The following is an 18,512-nucleotide window of genomic DNA, read 5'->3' on the forward strand; positions in this document are numbered from 1 at the left end:
TGCCCGTGGGTGTGACCGTGGGCCTGCATGGCACTGCGCAGCACTGCCTGGAATGTGCATGTGCCTGTGTGTGACATCACCCCTGCGTGTGACCATCACCCCCGTGCCCCACTCACCCTCATGGCATCCAGGGCCAGCCGCAGGTTCTCCTTGTCCACCGTGTCCTGTGTGTGTTTTACCAGCTCCTGCGTGACCCAAGGAGACAGATGTCACCTGGGCTGCCTGCTCCTCCTGGGGGACCTTCTAAATAAGCCTGGCCCACCAGCTCCTCCTTCCTCCTCTTTCTGTCCCTGGAGGCTGGGGCAGGGCCAGAATGACCCACCCAGAGTGTCCTAGAGCCCAGCCCCCAGAAGACAGCCCCGCCCCCACTCCTGTGACACAGAGAGGTAGCCACGCCAAGCCCAGGCCGAGGGGCCCCCACTTGTGCACCTGGAGGAGGAGGTGGTACTTCAGCACCCGTTGCATGGGCACCATCAGCAGGTCCCGCAAGGTGAACCTCCCATTGTTCGCCCGCTGAGAACACTCCTGGGGGACCAGAGAACCAAGTCAGGAAGATGAAGTGGTGGCAGGTGCAGATTTCCTAGAACCTGAAGCCTCAGATCTCCCCAGGTGGAAACAAGGCAGGAAGGATGCAGTGGGGTGAGGGGCGGTTTAACACCCAGCTGGAAGACCGGCAAACGCTGCCCAGGTCGAGGCCCAGGATTCCACGTGTTGTGTGGGGCTGGACAGAGGGAGAGGGCCGGGTCTGGAGCATTCCCACCATGGAGACCAAAGAGGCTGGATGTACGCACACACAGGTGGATCCTCATCATCCCTGCCCGGTCTGTGCTTGCACTAGACATATGGGTCCAGGCTGGGGTTCAGTCCACGATTGGGCTTAACCCTGGATCAGCGCTTGAGTGGGATCAGGGCTCAGTGTGAAGTTGGAGCTCAGCCCAGACTTGGGGCGCAGCCAGGGTTGGGGCTCAGCCTGGGGCTGGGGTTCAGTTTGGGATCACAGGACCTCAGCCTGGTGTTAGGGCTCAGCCCAGAGTCGGGGTTCAGCTGGAGTCAGGCTCAGTGCTCTGGCCCATCTCCTCCGGCTCCATTCCCACGCCCCACCCCCACCGCCGCCAGCTGCTTGGTGCCTCCCTCCCCAAAACTTCAGCAGGCAGACCCCTGACTGGGCTGCAGCAGAAAGTGGCACCCTCTCCAATTCAGTCTCCTCCTGACTGCCCCCAGGGCCTGGGAGGAAGTGGGAGAGCCCCCCAGATGTGGCCCAGCCCCCACCTCCAGCTTCATCTGCACATCCTCCCGGGCTGTGGCCACGCGGTCCAGGTGTTTGCTGGCCGACTCCACCTGGCTGCAGTAGCGGCCGTAGATGAGGAACCTGCGGGAAGAGGACAGGAGGCCAGGTAATGGTGGCTGGCACCAAGGTCGGGGAGATCTGGGTGTCAGTCCCAGCCCTGCCTCTTCCCAGCTGGGTGACGCTGAGCCTCAGTCTCCCCATCTGTAAAATGGGCATAACGATGGCACCACCCACACGAGGTTATTGTAGCATTAAATGAGATAATGCACCAGAAACTCTTAGCACAGCACCTGGCGTATCATCTCTGCTCAATATTCATTTATTGAACAAACACTTATTGAGCACCTACTGTGTGCCAGGCCCTGTGCTAAGCACTTTAAGCATCAATTTATTCAGTCCTCACTACAACCCCAGGAGATACATTCCTGTACCACAATGATTTTATAAATGTGGCAGCAGAAGCACAGAGAGGTTAAGCGACTTCCCAGTGCCATACAGCTCGCAAGAGGCAGAGCTGGGAATTAAATCAGAGGTGGGCAGCCTCTTGCCCAGGAGCATACAAGGAAAAGCCCTCCCAGCCTAGTGGTCTCCGACGCAAGTTCACCCACAGGCCCAGCCTGGACAGGGCAGGGTGACCTCCAGGGCTGCAGGCTGGCCAGCTAGGTCTTACCTCTCCTTGTATTTGATGAAGACTTGGTAGAGGGTGGGCGCGTTGGGGGTGGCCAGGGCTTCCTTCATGTCCCTTAGGAAGTGGGTGTGCACGCGAAGCAAGTCCTACTCGGAGAGAGGGATGAGGGCTGGGGCTGGAGCATGGGGGCTCAGGAGGCCAGGCAAGACAAGGCTTATCCACCCGCCCTATGTTCCTCTCCCAGCTCCCACACTCGAGGGACAAGTGGGGCCAGCAGACTGTCCCCACTGGACAGAGGTCCAGGAGGGCTGGGCATTGGCAGGCTCACCTCGATGTTGATGAAGATGATCTCGATGTCTTGAGGTTTAAGGAACCGTTGCAGGGGCTTCATGAAGTGCTGTGGGGAAGGGAGAGAAGGATGAAGAAGGTGAGACCCCTCCCTCCAGCCCAGTCCCAGAGAGACAGGGACAAGGAGACAGAGACAGAAAAAGACAAATAGAAATAGAGAGACCAAGAGAGAGAGATAGATGGAGAATGTCCACAAAAAAACCTGTACATGACTGTTCATGGCAGAATTATTCATAATAGCCAAACAGTGGAAACAACCCAAACGTCCATCAATGGATGAATGGATAAACACAATGTGGTCCATCCACTCACTGGAATATTATTCAGCCATGAAAAGGAGTGAAGCCCTGACACATGCTACACCGTGGATGAACCTGAATACATGATGCTCAGTGAGAGAAGCCAGACATAAAAGGCCACATAGCATGTGATTCCATTGATGTGAAATGTCCAGAACAGGCAAATCCGTAGAGACAGAAAGTAGATTAGTGGTTGCCATGGGCTGGGGGAGGATGTGAGCTTAGAGGGTGATGGCGAAGGGGTATAAGGCTTCTTGGGGGGATGATGAAAATGTGTTAAAATTAAACAGTGGTGACAGCTGCACAACCTCGTGAATATACCAAAAGCCATCGAATTGTGTATGTTAAATGGGTGAATTGTATGGTATAGTAATTAAATCTCAATAAAGCTGTTTAAAATAGCGAAAGGATAGAGAGAATAGAAAGTCAGAGAGACAGACAGAGATGAGGACACAGGGAAAGATATAGACAGGGATAAAGAGACACATCAGGAGAGAAACATAGCCAGATGAAGCAGAAAAAGAGACAGATAAAGAGAGAGACAAGATAAGGACACAGGGCGAATGACAGGGAAAACCAGGGACGAAGAAAGACAAAGCAATGGGGACAGGGAAGCTCCTCAGGCCTGCTTGGGACAGGTGAGGTCTCTCACGTGCCCTGGAGGCGGCGACACAGGTGGCTGCGCACCTGCGCGCCCAGCTCCCGCGCATGCGCCTGGCAGGGGCTGAGTCGGAGCACCGCACCTGTTGGATGGAGCCCAGCGTGTCCGTGTACTTCTCCTCCGTCTGCTGGATCTCCCGCAGGCAGCAGCACCGCTTGTCATACTCCGTCATCTTGGGCTGAGAGCGGGGAGGAGAGGGTGGTGTTGCGGGGGGGCCAGGGGCTGCCCCGGGCGCATGCGCCCGCCCAGGCCCGGCCCTCCACCCCACTCACCGGCATAGGCACCGGCTCCGAGCGCATGAGGTCCTCGTAGATTTCGTCGCCCTCGGCCTCCTCGTTCTCCACGCAGTCGTACAGGTCCTCATCTTCCTCCACTGTGTCGCTGTGGGAGCCAGAGTCAGCCAGTGTCAGCCACCGGGGCCCCCAGGCCGGGGAACACCCCCGACCCCCCTTCCAGCCCAAAGCCGTGTCCCCTCGGACCCCCAGGGCAGGGTCATGTCCTTCTCAGACCCCCCAGAACAGGGCCATGCCCCCCTCAGTTCCCCCAGGGTAGGGCCATGTCCCCGCAGACCCCCCATGGCATGGCCGTGTCCCCTCAAACCCCAGAGACAGGGCCATGTCCCACTCAGTCTCCCCAGGGTAAGGCCATGTCCCCCTCAGACCCCCAGGGCAGGGCCGTGGTCCCAGACACTCACTCGATCTGGTCGGACAGGCCATTGTAGATGTCTTCATCACCCATACTCTCCTCCTCAGTGGGGAAGGGCCTGGGGGAGCCAGGATGGTGTAAGCCAGAGGCGGGGGGCCCAGTGGGGAGGGGGCTTCAAGGAGGAGGAGGATTGGGGCCGAATGGGTCCACAGCGGTCGGCTCAGATGGTTACTCACATGATCCCCTTGTTCTGCGCAATCGGAGTCCAGGACAGAGCGGACAGGGTGTAGATGACCTGTGACAAGGTGTGTGGCTGCTCAGCGAGCCCCTTGCCCACCCCCACGCCAGAACACAACCGGGGACTCCAAGCACCTGAGGCTAGATCTTGAGGTGAGACCCCACGCCCCTGGGAGCCTAATTCAGGATTTTCTCCACCTTTGCATCCCCCGTGTCAGCGTTCCCTTAACTGGGCACCCACCACTTGATCTCCTTGTTCTACTTAAACCTCACAACCACTCAGAGAGAATAGAATGATATTATTCCTATGTTACAGAGCGGGGACCTAGGGCTCAGAGAGGCATGGCCACACATCTGAGGTCACACAGGAAGTGAGACTCAAGCCATGCTTCCACGTGTCCCAAGCCATGCTCTTTGCACCTGCTGTATGGCCCGGGCTGACTCGTCTGTCCTTCCTCTGGCAGCCCTTTGCTTTCCCGGTGTAGACATTCATGGAAATGGATTGAAATCCAGTATTCCAGCTCTGTGTGCCCAGCTCACGGGCAGCTCGGCCCCAGCTCACCTTCCCGAAATCCTGCACATCGAAGAGGTCAAAGGCCTCAAAGAGTTCACTCCGCTTGAGGCCAAACTTCTCACAGCAGGTCGACAAGAAGGTGCGGATATTCTTAAGGCACAGGAACTGTGGAGAGAGAAAGAGATAAGGGTGGAGGGTACCTAACAGGACAGAGGAGAAGCTAAGCCCTGGACAGTCTGACTTGGGGACTGCCACAGAAGGGGAAAAAAGGCACAGCCCCCCTCTCAGTAAACCACACTGTGTTCTGATAAAGATCAAGCAGTACCTGAAGCCAGATCTACCCCTCAATGTTTTTTATTGAAGTAAAATTCGTGTAACTTAAAACTAACCATTAGCTGATAATAAAATGTGGTCTATACATGCAGTGGAATATTATTCAGCCATTAAAAAGGAATGAAATTTTGATTTATGCTGTGACATGGATGGACCTTGAAAACATGATGCTTAGTGAAATAAGCCAGACACAGAAGGAAAAACACTGTGTGATTCCACTCATAGGAGGTCCCTAGAGCAATCAAATTCATAGCGACAGAAAGTAGATGGTGGGGGCCAAAGGCTGGGGGAGGGGGGTGGGGAATTAGTGTTTAATGGGGATAGAGTTTCAGTTGGTGATGATGAAAAAGTTTTGGATAGAGATAGTGGTAATGGTTACACAACATTGTGAATGTATTTACTCCCACTGAATTGTACACTTCCAAATGGTTAAAATGATAAACATTCTCATTTTATTTATACATTATTCATATATTTTATAAATTTTTATTTATATTTATATCATTTTATTTATATAAAGTGATAAATATTATGTGTATTTTACCACAATAAAAAATTTATTAACCATTTTAAAGTGTACAATTCAGTGGCATTTAATACATTCACAATGTTGTGCAACCATCATCTCTATCTAGTTCCAAGACACTTTTATCACCCCAAAAGGAAACCGTGTACATTAAGCAGTCACTTTCCATTCCCCCACTTTCCTGCCTTCTCTGTGGCAACCACCAGTCTGCTTTCTGTCTCTATGGACTTACCTATGTCCGTCAACAGATATTGAATAAACAAAATGAGGTATATCCAGACAGTGGAATATTATTCAGCCATTAAAAGGGGAAAAGCACTGATACATGCCACAAAGTGGACGGCCCTCAAAAACATGATGCTTGGTGAAAGAAACCAGACACAAAAGTTCACGTGTTGTATGATTCCACTTATATGAAATACCCATGAACTTTTCCATTTCATGAGCCAATACATGCCTTTTTTGTTTAAGCCAGTTGGGGTTGAGTTGCTGTGACTTGCAACCAAAAGATTTAACTGATGCAGCTGTCAGACATACAGGATGTCACTGTGGCTTTGGGGGTATTTAGTTCTGGTATAAACAAGCCCTCACATCCCTGCACCTGCCCAGTATTGGCTCATCCAGACATCCCAAGGGGCTCAGCTCTCTCCAAGGTCCCTCAGATTCTAAATTCTAACCAACCTCCATGGCCTCCAGGACTCTCAATGATGTTGCTGTGGACTGAGATTCCTGAAGCAGATTCGTCATGAAAGCTGGTTAAATTGCATCTTCCAAAGCCACTTATTGTATGATTGCATTCATATGAAACGTCCAGAATAGGCAAATCCATACAACGGAATATTACTCAGCCATAAAAAGGAATAGAGAACTGTTTCACACCGCAACATGGATAAACCTTGAAAACATGATGCCGAGTGAAAGAAGCCAGTCACAAAAGACCATATATTGTATGATTCTGTTTATAAGAAATGTCCAGAATAGGCAAATCCATAGAGACAGAAAGTGGATTAGCGGTTACCAGGGGCTGGGGAGGAGGAATGGGGAATGACTGCTAATGGGGACAGGGTTTCTTTTGGGGATGATAAGAATGTTCCAGAATTAGGTAGTGGTGATGGTTGCACAATTTTGTGAATATATAAAAACCACTGAATTATACACTTTAAAATGGTGATGTTTTGGGGGGTGTTTTTTGCTGAGGAAGATTGGCCCTGAGCTAACATCTGTTGCCAATCTTCCTCTTTTTATATGTGAGCTGCCCCCACAGCATGGCCACTGACAGACGAGTGGTGTAGGTCCACGCCCAGGAAATGAACTCGGGCCACCAAAGTGGAGCACATCAAACTTAACCACCAGGCCACAGGTCTGGCCCAAAATGGCGATTATTAATTATATCTCAGGTATATTAATTATATCTCAGTAGAAAATATGCATCTTGCAGGTCCTTACCCTCATACCTACTCAGTCTGTGAGCACCTGAGTCAGGTTCCCATCCCTCCTTTGCCCACAGCCCTCCAGGGATATCACCTCCCTGGGGGGATAGAAGCCCAAGTCCTCTCTGTGGCCCCCGGGCCATGCATGACCTGCCCCGGCCCCTCCCTGCCCTCCCCTCTTCCCTCTCTCCCCTTCGCTCACTCTCCTCCAGCCACATGGGCCTCCTCGCTGTTCCTCCAGAACATGAGGCACAGTTATGCCCCCGGGCCTTTGCACTAGCTGTTCACTCCTCTTGGAATGCACTTTTCCCTGTGTTACAGACTGAATTGTGTCCCCTACCCCCAAATTCATATGCTGAAGCCCTAACTCCCAGGACCTCAAAGTGTGCCTGTATTTGGAGATAAGGTCTTTAAAGAGGTAAGATTAAGGTCAAATGAGGTCTTTAGGGTGGGCCCTAATCCAATATGACTGGTGTCCTTATAAGAAGAAGAGATTAGGACACAGACACAAACAGAGGGAAGACCACGTGAGGACACAGGAGAAGACGGCCCTCTACAAGCCAAGGAGAGAGGCCTCAGAAGAAACCAACCCTGCTGACACCTTGATCTCAGACTTCCAGCCTCCAGAACTGTGAGAGAATAAACTTCTCTTATTTCAGCAGCACCCCCCCCCAGGCTACAGAACTTTATTATGGCAGCCCAAGAAAGCTAATACGCCCTAATGCACACAAGGTTCCTTGCCACCTCCTTCAGATCTTTGCACAAAGGCCACCTTCTCAATGAGGCCTCCTCTGATCACGCTATTTAAAATCGCAACTCCCCCCTTCTGGCACTTTCTATTCCCTCTAACTGTGCTTCATTTCTTTTCTTTGTTGTTCATCTCCCCCAAATAAAATGTCAGTTTTAGGAGGACAGGGCCATCGCTTTGCTCCTTGGCGGATGTCCATCATCTCCAATAGTAATAGGCCCTGGATAAATCTTTGCTAAATGGATGAATGGCGATGCAAACTGGAAATCTGCCTTTTTTTTTTTTTTTTGGTGAGGAAGATTATCTCTGAGCTAACATCTGTGTCCATCTTCCTCTACTTTATATGTGGGATGCCTGCCACAGCATGGCTTGATGAGCGATGAGTAGGTCCACACCTGGGATCCGAATTGGCGAACCCCGGGCCACCAAAGCAGAGCACGTGACCCTAACCGCTACGCCGCTGGGCCGGCCCCTGGAAATCTGCATTTTAAACAAGCTCTCCACGTGATTCCCATGTACTTGCTAAGCCCTACTCTGTGATTCTACAATACCAATGTTTGCATTTTTGGAATGCCTCCTATACGTGGTTGGGCACTCAGATTTATTCCATTCTCATGACAACCCTGGGAGTTTTTAATGCCCATTTTATCTATGAGGAAGCAGGCTCAGAGAGGGAAAGAAAGCTGCCCAAGATTATTAACAGCAGGAGTAAGCCCGTGGAAGAGGTGACATTTAATTCCAGGGTGGTGAGAATCTAGGGCAGACTTTCCTGACCACAGCTTCATCACATCGCCTCGCGTGAGAGCCCGCCATGCACTCAATTCTCAGTACTCTCTCTCTATTTTTTAATTTATATATATATATTTTAAAATATTGTATATATTTAAGGTATACTGTGTGATGACTTGATATATATTCATAGTGAAATGATTACTATAGTTATTTCACTATATAGTCATTTCACTAATAGTCAAGCTAATTAACATATCTTCTCCTCATATAGTCATCATTTTTGTGTGTGATGAGTGTACCTGAAATCTACTCTCTTAGCATATTTCCAGCATTCAATATAGTGTCATCGTCTAGTCATCACGTGTGTACATTAGATCTCTAGACTGATTCATGCTACAAAACCGCAACTTTGTACCCTTTGACCAACATCTCCCTATTTCCCCCATCCCCCAGCCCCTGGTAACCACCATTCTGCTGTCTGCTTGTATGAGCTTGACTCTCTCTCTCTCTCTCTCTCTCTCTCTCTCTCTCTCTCTCTCTCTCTCCCCCCCTATGTATATATATATCATGGAATCCTTGCAACAATCCTGCAAGGTAATTACTATTATTATCTTAATTTTACAGATAAGGAACTGAGCCAGAGACCGCCAGCTAGGATGCAAATTCAGGCAGGGTGACTTCGAACACCATGACATAGCTGCATATATGAATCAACTCAATACACAGGGTTCATTGTATCTGTGTATTTCACAATTCCATCTTCAGATTGTGTCTTCTTCTCAATTATTGCCACATCCACCATCTACCTAACCCATTATACATGGAACATGGACGTTAAATTACCCTTAACATAAATCAATGTATTTAAGAAGAGAACTTTACATTCTACTATCAAAGGAAACTAGGATGGTTTGCTATAAACAGAAGCCAGTGTGAAATAAATATGATGTCAACAGCGTTATTAAATTCTAACTGGATCCTGTGGCCTGCCCAAGGCCTATTCTCTCTCTGTCAAAAAGAGATTAGCAACAGTTAGAAACAGTAAAAGACATAGTAGCAATTCAACATCCATTCTTGATAAAAGAAAGAGAAAGAGGGGGGGGGGAAAAAACCTCTTGGCAAAGCAGGAATGGAAAGGAACTTCTGTAACCTGATAAAAAGCATCTTCAAAAAGCCTTAAACCTTTGTTTTAAATGAAAAGCAAAACATTATCCTTAATAGTAAGATGCTGAAAAAAGTCCCATTGAAATCAGAACAAAGCCAAGGGTGCCTGCTGTTACCATTTCTGCTCAACAATGTATCAAAGATCTCAGCCTGCACTACAAGACAAGACAAAGAAATAAAAGAAAAGAAAGAAATACAATGGTCATTTTTGCAGAGGATATGATTGTCAGCACAGAAAGCCCAAAAGAATATACAGATAAATAACTAGAATTAATAAAATAATTGAGAAATGTTACTGGATACAAAATCAATATACGAAGTTTACTGTGTGTTGGTGCATCAGCAACAATCAATCAGAAAATGTTATATTTTAAAGAAGAGGACATTTGTGAAATCCTAGAATAAGCAAAACTAACCTATGGTCATAGAAATCAGATCAGTGGTTGCTTCTGGGGCGGGGAGTGGTGGAGATTGACTCAGAAAGCCCACAAGCGATGGAACGGTTTTGTGTCTTGATAAGGGTGTAGGTTGCACAAGGGTACACATTTGCTAGAACTGATTGAACGGTGAACTGAAGAACTGAGCATTTCACTGTATGAAAATTGGACTTCGATTTAAACAGGATGCCATTTACCATACCTTTAAAAATGTTAAACAAACAAATTAATTAAAAAGCCAGTGATATCTAACAAATCTAACCAAAAGAAGTGCAAATCCTTTATAGAGAAAATTAGAAAATGTTATTGAAAGATCTACATAAATAGAGTGAAAGATATATTAATTCTTATCTAGAAAGACTCAATATTTTTAAAATTTTCATTCTCCCCAAAATTGAGCTACAGATTCAATGCAATTTCAGTTAAAATCTCCAAATGGTTTTCCAGTTAACTTGACACATGAATCCTAAAATTTGTATGGAAAAGCACAAAGTCACAAAGAGTCAAGACAATCTGATAGAGGAAAAAATCAATTGGGAGTAATAGTCCGACCAGATATCAAGACTTATCATAAATCTACAGTAATTAAGACAATGTAATCATAGTAGTTAGCCTCCAAGATGGCACCCAATGGTCCATGGATTCCAGTATTCATGCCCTTTTTGTAATCCCCTCTCACATTGAACCTGTGTGACTAATAGAGTAGGGTAGAAGTAATAATATCTGATTTTTCAAGGCTAAGTAATAAAATGCAACTCAGCTTCCACTTTAACCTCTTGAATTGCTCGCCAGCTGTCATATTGTGAGGCCCCTCAGTCAGTCTTTTGGAGAGGAACAGAGGTTCCATATGACTGAACCACCTAGGAATTGGGTCCTCCAGCCCCAGTCGAGTCTTCAGATGATTGCAGCCCCAGCTGATGTCTGACTGCAACCTCACCAGAAACCCCAAATGAGAAAAGCCCAGCCAAGCCATTTAAGAATTCTTGAGCCAAATAATTCATGAGCATAATAAAAGGTTGCTTTACACTATTAAGTTTTGGGATAATTTGTTATTTGGCAATAGATAATTAATATAGGAGTAAAAACAAATAAACCATAATAAAAGGCTCAGAAATGAACCACACATATATGAAGATGTGTTTTATAACTGAGCAGGTATTGCAGATGCATAGTAAAAAGAGGTACTATTTTATAATCATGGGTGGTCCAACTGGTTATCCATAAGGGCAAAAGAATTTTAAATCACATTCCTACCTTATGTCCTACTCAAAATCAATTCCAGATGATTTAAAGACTTAAATGCTAAAGGCAAGACTTTTAGAAGACAATTTAGGAGAATATCTGTATGACCTTCGAATTCTGACTGATTTTGAAACAATAAACAAAAAGCCCAAATTGTAAAGGAGAAGATTTGACTACAAGAAAATAAAGTACTATTCATCAAAAAGCATCATGAAGGGAGTAAAAAAGACAAGCCACAAAGTGAAAATAGATATTTGCTACACATTTGTATCCAAAATATATAAAGAATTCCTAATGATTCAATAAGAAAAAGACAAACAATTTAACCAGAAAATTGGCAAGATGTGAACAGGCATTTCACTGAAGTGGAATTACAAATGCCCCAAAACCCGTGATGAGACTGTCAACATGAGTAGTTATCAAAGAAATATGAATTAAAATCACAAAATACTAATTCCCACCCACGAGATACGCACAATTTTTAAAGGCAGGCAAATACTAAGTATTGGCAAGGAGGCAAGGTCCCAGAAACTCTTATATACTACTCCTTGGAGTGTGAATTGGTTTAAAAACTTTGAAAAACAGTTTGGCATTACTGCCTTCTGACCCCAAAATCTCTAGATTTAAATCATTAGGAAAACTTGAATATGCACCAAGAGATGTGTACAAGAATGCCCAGAACAAGAATGTTTGTAAGGATCCCACTGTAGCCAACTTTAAAGATGGCCCAGTGATCTCCACCTCCTGGTATTCACATCGCTGCATAATTGCCTCCAGTTGAGTGTGGGCAGGACTGTGACTTGCTTCTAATGAATAGAATAAGATGGAAGCTTGTTCATAAAGGCAGTGTGGCCTCTCTGTCCCTACCCTGGATGAAGACATGTTGCCAGCAGCTCTATGGAGAGGTCCTCATGGCAAGGAACTGAGGTCTCCTGCCAACAGCCATATAAATAAGCATCTTGGAAACTAATCTTCCATCTCAACTCCTGATGATGTCAGCCCAGACCAACATCTTGAATGAACCTCATGAGAGATCTGTACCAGATCCACTTAGCTAAGCTGTTCCCAGATTCTTAACCCTTAGAAATTTTATGAGATAATAAATATTTATTTCCTCCTAAGTCTTGGAGTAATTTGTTACACAGCAATAGCTAACTATTACAAGCCCTGAACTGGAAGCAACTCAAATATCCATGAAGGGTAGAATGAATAAATGAATTGTGGTAATTTCACACAGTGGAATACTACACAGCATTACAAAAGGATTAACTAAAGCCACATACATAGACGAGGATAAATTTCAAAAACATAATATTGAATATCATAAAGGAATCTTTTCGGATGACATGCCTACCCAGACTAGGGAAACTAAAGAAAAAATAAACAAGTGAGACTTTATCAGATTAAAGAGCTTCTATAAGACAAACAAAACCGAATCAAGATGAACAGACAACCCACGAGCTGGGAGAGAATATTTGCAAAACATACATCTGACAAGGGGTTGATCTCCATAATATATAAAGAACTCACACAACTGAACAACAAAAAATCAAACCTGATCAAAAAATGGGCAGAGGAAATGAACAGACACTTCTCCAAAGAAGATATACAGATGGCCAATAGGCACATGAAAAGATGTTCAACATCACTAATCATCAGGGAAATGCAAAGCAAAACAACACTAAGATATCACCTCACGCCCGTTAGAATGGCCATAATCACCAAGACAAAAACAACAAGTGTTGGAGAGGATGTGGAGAAACAGGAACCCTCATACACAGCTGGTGGGAATGCAAACTAGTGCAGCCTCTATGGAAAATGGTATGGAGATTCCTCAAAGAATTAAAAATAGAGATGCCCTATGACCCAGCCATCCCACTACTGGGAATCTATCCAATGAACCTGAAATCAACAATCCAAAGAGGCTTATGCACCCCTGTGTTCACTGCAGCATTATTCACTATAGCCAAGAAGTGGAAGCAACCTAAGTGTCCCTTGACTGACGATTGGATTAAGAAAATGTGATATATATATACAATGGAATACTACTCAGCCATAAAAAAGACAAAATTGTCCCATTTGCAACAACATGGACGGGCCTGGAGGGTATTATTTAAGTGAAGTAAGCCAGAAGGAGAAAGACAAACACTGTATGATGTCACTCATACGTGGAATATAAACCAACACATGGACAGAGAAAACTGTATTGTGGTTACCAGGGGCAATGGGGGTGGGGGGTGGGCACAAGGGGTGAAGGGAGTCATATATATGATGATGGACAAACAAAAATGTACAACCCAAAATTTCACGTTAAAAACTATTAAAACACCAATTAAAAAAAAAAAGCAACTCATACATTTATTAAAATTCCATTTATATCAAGTATAGAAATTGGCAAAATTAAGCAGTACAATGTTTAGGGATACACACATAGGAAAACTACAAAAAATATCAAAAAGTTACTGCCTAAAAGTTCAGGATAGCGGCTACCTCTGGGGAGTGGGGGAAGGGAAGGGTGTGCAATTAAGGAGGGGCACACAGGACGCTTCTGAGGCTCTGTTTTCCAAACTGTAGATTGTGACCTATTGTAGGTTATGGAATCAGGTTAGTAGATCCCACTAGACTGGAATGAAATACATTCCAACGTTTATAATATAGCAAAGGTAGGAATGGATCCATAACACTTTCATTTCAGTTGCATGTGTTCATGTGGCAGTGGGCTGGGGAGTGATGTAAAAAAGTGTATTTCTGGGGCCGGCCCAGGGTGTAGTGGTTAAGTGCACATGCTCCCCTTCAACAGCCCTGGATTCACAGGTTTGAATCCCAGGCACGGACTTACACACCACTCATCAAGCCATGCTGTGGCAGCATCCCATATACAAAATAGAGGAAGACTGGCACAGATGTTAGCTCAGGGCAATTCTTCCTCAACAAAAAGAGGAAGATTGGCAATGGATGTTAGCTCAGGGTCAATCTTCCTCACCAAAAAAAAAAAAAAAAAAAGTGTATTTCTGGGGCTGGCCCCATGGCCTAGTGGTTAAGTTCAGTGCACTCCACTTCGGCGGCCCAGGTTCACAGGTTCAGATCCTGGGCACAGACCTACACCACTCGTCAGCCATGCTGTGGTGACAGCCCACATATAAAGTAGAGAAAGATAGGCACAGATGTTAGCTCAGGGTTAATCTTCCTCAGCAAGAAGAAAAAAAAAATGTATTTCTTACTATAGCTAGGGTAAAAAAAAAAAAAAAAAGGCTTGAGAAACACAGTATTAAGGATTCCCAAGAAATGGTAATGTTCTAATTCTTAACCTGAGCGATACTTGGTACTTGGTTCATTTTATTATTCGTTGAATGTTCCACATATACGTTATAGACCCTTGTCCATATATGATCTATTTCCCATTAGGAAAAATATATAAGACAATAGAACTCAAGTGAGACTCTCCACGATGAAACTAGAGGGACTGAAAAAGAATCAGAGAGAATCTTCATCACTGTGTGATCTGCTGTTGTTTGTATCCGTAGTCTGCCTGAAGTCACCTCAGCTACCACCTGTAGTAAGTTGTACCACATGGTGATTAAAATTACATACATCACCCACACGTGTATTCTTTGTATAATATGTTACAGTTGTCTGGGGGTGTTTCGTATGTTAAAAACTGAACAGCATAGTAAAGTTGGGTCCCAACTTGAGTTTGGGCTCCTGGAAACAGCCCTTGAGAACAGGATTTGGCTACAAGTAGTTTATCTTCTGGGAGGTGATCCCAAGAAGTACTCATAGGGCAGTGGGACAGGGAAGAGAAGGAAATCTACACAGGAGGTGTTAATTAGGACCTGCTGAAATAAACTAGGGCTCAATCATCTGGGGACCTCTGGGAAATGGGGTAGACACTGCCCAGAATTGTCTCTTCTGAGAAATGAGAACTCTGAGATATTTATCCATCAACTTCCAGCCACCGTTGATTGCAGCTGCCTCCCAGGGTGTTAACTTCCTGGCACTTCCAGCCTGCCCTGTGCAGGCTGGGCATCTTCCTACAGCCAGAGAACGTTCTCAGTCAGCAGACACGGATGGCCATCTGGGAACCCTCTGTAGATGACTCCAGATGGGGCTAAGAACTTAATGGGAGGGGCATCCACAGCATGTGCTAGCGTCCTGAACAATTCTCCTGTGTCTCCTCCACCACCCTCTAATCTTCCAGAGCTTCATAGTGTGTTCACTGCAAGAATGACTGCAACTCACATGCTCGAAGAAATTGAGATTTCAGAAAGAGTCCAAGTGAGGGATCTAGGAGCAGGAGGAACTTCCCAGAGGTGTTGGGACAGGACAGCAAGGTGCTGAAGGTGGAAGGAGGTCTAAACACATTTCTCTTAGCAGCAAATTCACTCCTGATCCGGGTTACAGCGCCTTTGGTGTGAACATCATTAGACTCCAGAAGTTTTTCTCAAACATACTATCCTCAGCCCCTGGAGTCAGGAAGGAGATCCTGGGATGGTAAGATAGGAAACAAGTTGGAGAATAAACCCCTAAAGGCCTCCTAATCCAAAAGAACATGGGAAGATCCTCTTACCTGCTGTGTGTCTTTGGGAAAGCCACCTCCCCTCTCTGAACTTATTTACTCACCTACAAAATGGGGACCATCATAATGCCTACTGTGTCATGTTGTGGTAATTCAATAAAATAATGCATGTAAAGGGCTTGGAATGGTGTGAGTCTTCAATATTTGAAAATGATCATTATCATCACCACAGTCTTCAACATCACCACATTATCACCATCATCATACCCACCATCATCACATCATGATTATCACACCACGATTATTATTATCACTACCATCATCATCTTCATCATCACCATAAACATCCTCATCATCCTCATCATCAATATCACCATGATAATCACCATCACCACCACCATCATTATCATCACCATCATCGTCTTCATCATCATAACCATCACCATGAGTATCATGATCATTATCATCATCACCATCATCATCATTACCATTGTAATCACCATCATCATCTTAGCTCCAGCTAGAAAGCCCAAAAGGATTCACTGACTCATCAATTTTCAGAACTGGAAAAGACCTCAGATATCAACCAGTGTCCAATATTCATCACTCAGAGAGAGGGAGAAACCCAGAAGGGGAGAAGAAGGACTTACTCAAGGTGACAAAGAAAATTGGGTGTCTCCTGCCACCTCCCAGGTCTTAGTTCTATTCCTCCTGCCTACCTGTTGCAGAGGCCACTAATGATCCACCAAAATTCGTGCTTTCTCTTCTATAATACAGAATTGCTGCTGGAGAGTGGCTGCCTAGCCAAGGACTACGTTTCCCATCCTCCCTTGCAAGTGAGTGTGGTCACGTGACTAGTTCTGGCCAATGGAATGTGAGCATTCACCATCTGCATCAGTCTCAGGGCAATGTATTTAAGAAGTGAGATTGCCTTTTCCATACCCTCCTTCTTCCTGTTACCTGTAGGCTGGATGGGAATGATGCTGAGACTCTAAGGGATGGCAAAGCCATAAATGAAAGTAGCTTGGGTCTCTGAATCACCCCATGGGAAAACGCCGCTCACCTGGTACCAGGAGGAACATTGGACTCTTATGTTAACAAGAAATAAATTTCTATTGTGTTAAGTCACTGAAATGGCTTATTTGTTACAGCAGCTAGTATTATCCCAATACATTATCCTTAAGGGCCAGAGCCAGCTGCAGTCTGTCTCATCCTCAGAGGCCCCACAACTGCCCATTCTAGTTCCTCTTGCCAATTGTTCCACTAATTGTACACATGGAGATGAACAAAGGACTGGTATCAGGGCTAAAAGTTCCTCTCACATCTGCCTGGTGAACTCCTACTCATCCTTCAAAGCCCCTCTTTAATATTTCTTCCTCCAGGAAGTGTCTCTTAACTTCTTTACCCAAGCGGAGTCCTCACTCTCATTCCCTGACCCCAGGATCCCTTAGTACAATGTCCCTCCCCACTGAGGGCCTGACCACAAGGTCTGTGACCAGCTCTGTCCCCTCCACCGGATGAAGGTAGGGCCCAGGGTTGAGTCACATCTGTCTACATCTGGACACATGGTGGCCTGCAGTAGTTCCCAACAAATGGATAATGTAGGAGTAACTAGAAAAGAGTCTGGACCTCTTTTCTAGCCCAGGGTCAGATTTTCAGAACAACAGCTGGAAACACTCCTCTTTGATTACCATCAATTTTTTCATTTATGGCTGGGAAAACATGTTCATTCATTCATCAGCTGGCACCTCGAACTCAACAGGCTCGATGTTGACATCACTGCCCCTTTAGGCTCACTCCCGCTCCAGCCTCTCCATGACCACCCAGTGACTCAGCTTAGGAACCCAGGATGATGCTCAACACTCGCTCATCCTTTATAATCAAGTTAGACTAAGTTTGTGGGGTATTTCCTATAAGCCAGGAAGGCATCTATGTGTTTTTCAAGTATCGATTCATTTAATTCACTTCTGATCGGTCAGTAGGTCCTTCAGATTCTACATCCAAAATTTCTCTCAAATTCAAGTTCTTCTCACCACCCCCATTGCTAAATCCTAGAGCAGCCACCATCATCTGTCACTTTTGTGACTGTAACAGCCTCCTTGGTGGTCTCCCTGATTCGTGTGATGTCCCTCCCAGCCCACATCCACACAGCAAATCTGACTATGTCACTCTCCCCTTGAAACCTAGCCAAAGTTCCCCATCACCCTTAAGATAAAGCCCAACTTCATCATGGCCTGCAAGATTTGGCCCCTGTGGACTTCTCCAACATTTTTTTTTTCTCACTCTTCATCTTCTACCTTTGCTCCAGCCAGGTAGAAATAGTTGCCAAACCCTAAACACAACATATTTTACTTTCTCTTGCCTCTAAGCCTTGTACACATTGTTCCCTTTCCGTTGTGATCAATTACAAATAGTTTTCAGCTCCTACCACCTAGAAGGGGAGTCTATTTCCCCATCTTTTGTGTCTGGGCCGTCTTGCAACTTGCATCAGCCAATAGAATGCAGCGGAAGTAACATTGTGTAAGTTTTGAACTTAGGCACCCAGAGGCATTGCAACCTCTGCTCTTGCTTTCTTGGAATGCTGCTGCCAAATTAAAGAGCTCAGGTTAACCTACTGGAGGATGAGAGACCACGTGGAGCAGAGACCAGCAGGCTGACCGAGGCTGGAGGGAGGCGAGAAAACATCCGGTCAGCCCCGTTTGGCGTCCACGGCATCTCCATCAGTCCAGTCCAGAGGCTCTAGTCGGCTCTTCCTTCCTTCCTT

The 18,512-nt window shown here is 45.8% G+C and overlaps 1 protein-coding gene across 2 annotated transcripts in view; it reads right to left on the bottom strand.

The window, feature by feature from the left end:
• Window positions 1–18,512, bottom strand: part of VAV1 (vav guanine nucleotide exchange factor 1) — a 59,700-nt gene that overhangs the window by 21,734 nt on the left and 19,454 nt on the right. For both annotated transcript variants that reach the window (XM_058537985.1, XM_058537984.1), the window contains exons 2-11: window positions 4,669–4,785; window positions 4,106–4,164; window positions 3,919–3,987; window positions 3,497–3,605; window positions 3,307–3,402; window positions 2,245–2,313; window positions 1,959–2,062; window positions 1,270–1,369; window positions 430–525; window positions 117–185 (exon numbers count right to left, since the gene is read on the bottom strand). In XM_058537985.1, coding sequence (XP_058393968.1) covers window positions 117–185; window positions 430–525; window positions 1,270–1,369; window positions 1,959–2,062; window positions 2,245–2,313; window positions 3,307–3,402; window positions 3,497–3,605; window positions 3,919–3,987; window positions 4,106–4,164; window positions 4,669–4,785 — 888 coding nt within the window. The remainder of the gene's footprint in view (window positions 1–116; window positions 186–429; window positions 526–1,269; window positions 1,370–1,958; window positions 2,063–2,244; window positions 2,314–3,306; window positions 3,403–3,496; window positions 3,606–3,918; window positions 3,988–4,105; window positions 4,165–4,668; window positions 4,786–18,512) is intronic.

This window comes from Diceros bicornis, unplaced genomic scaffold, assembly GCF_020826845.1.
Source record: "Diceros bicornis minor isolate mBicDic1 unplaced genomic scaffold, mDicBic1.mat.cur scaffold_73_ctg1, whole genome shotgun sequence".
NCBI classification, from domain to species: Eukaryota; Metazoa; Chordata; class Mammalia; order Perissodactyla; family Rhinocerotidae; genus Diceros; species Diceros bicornis.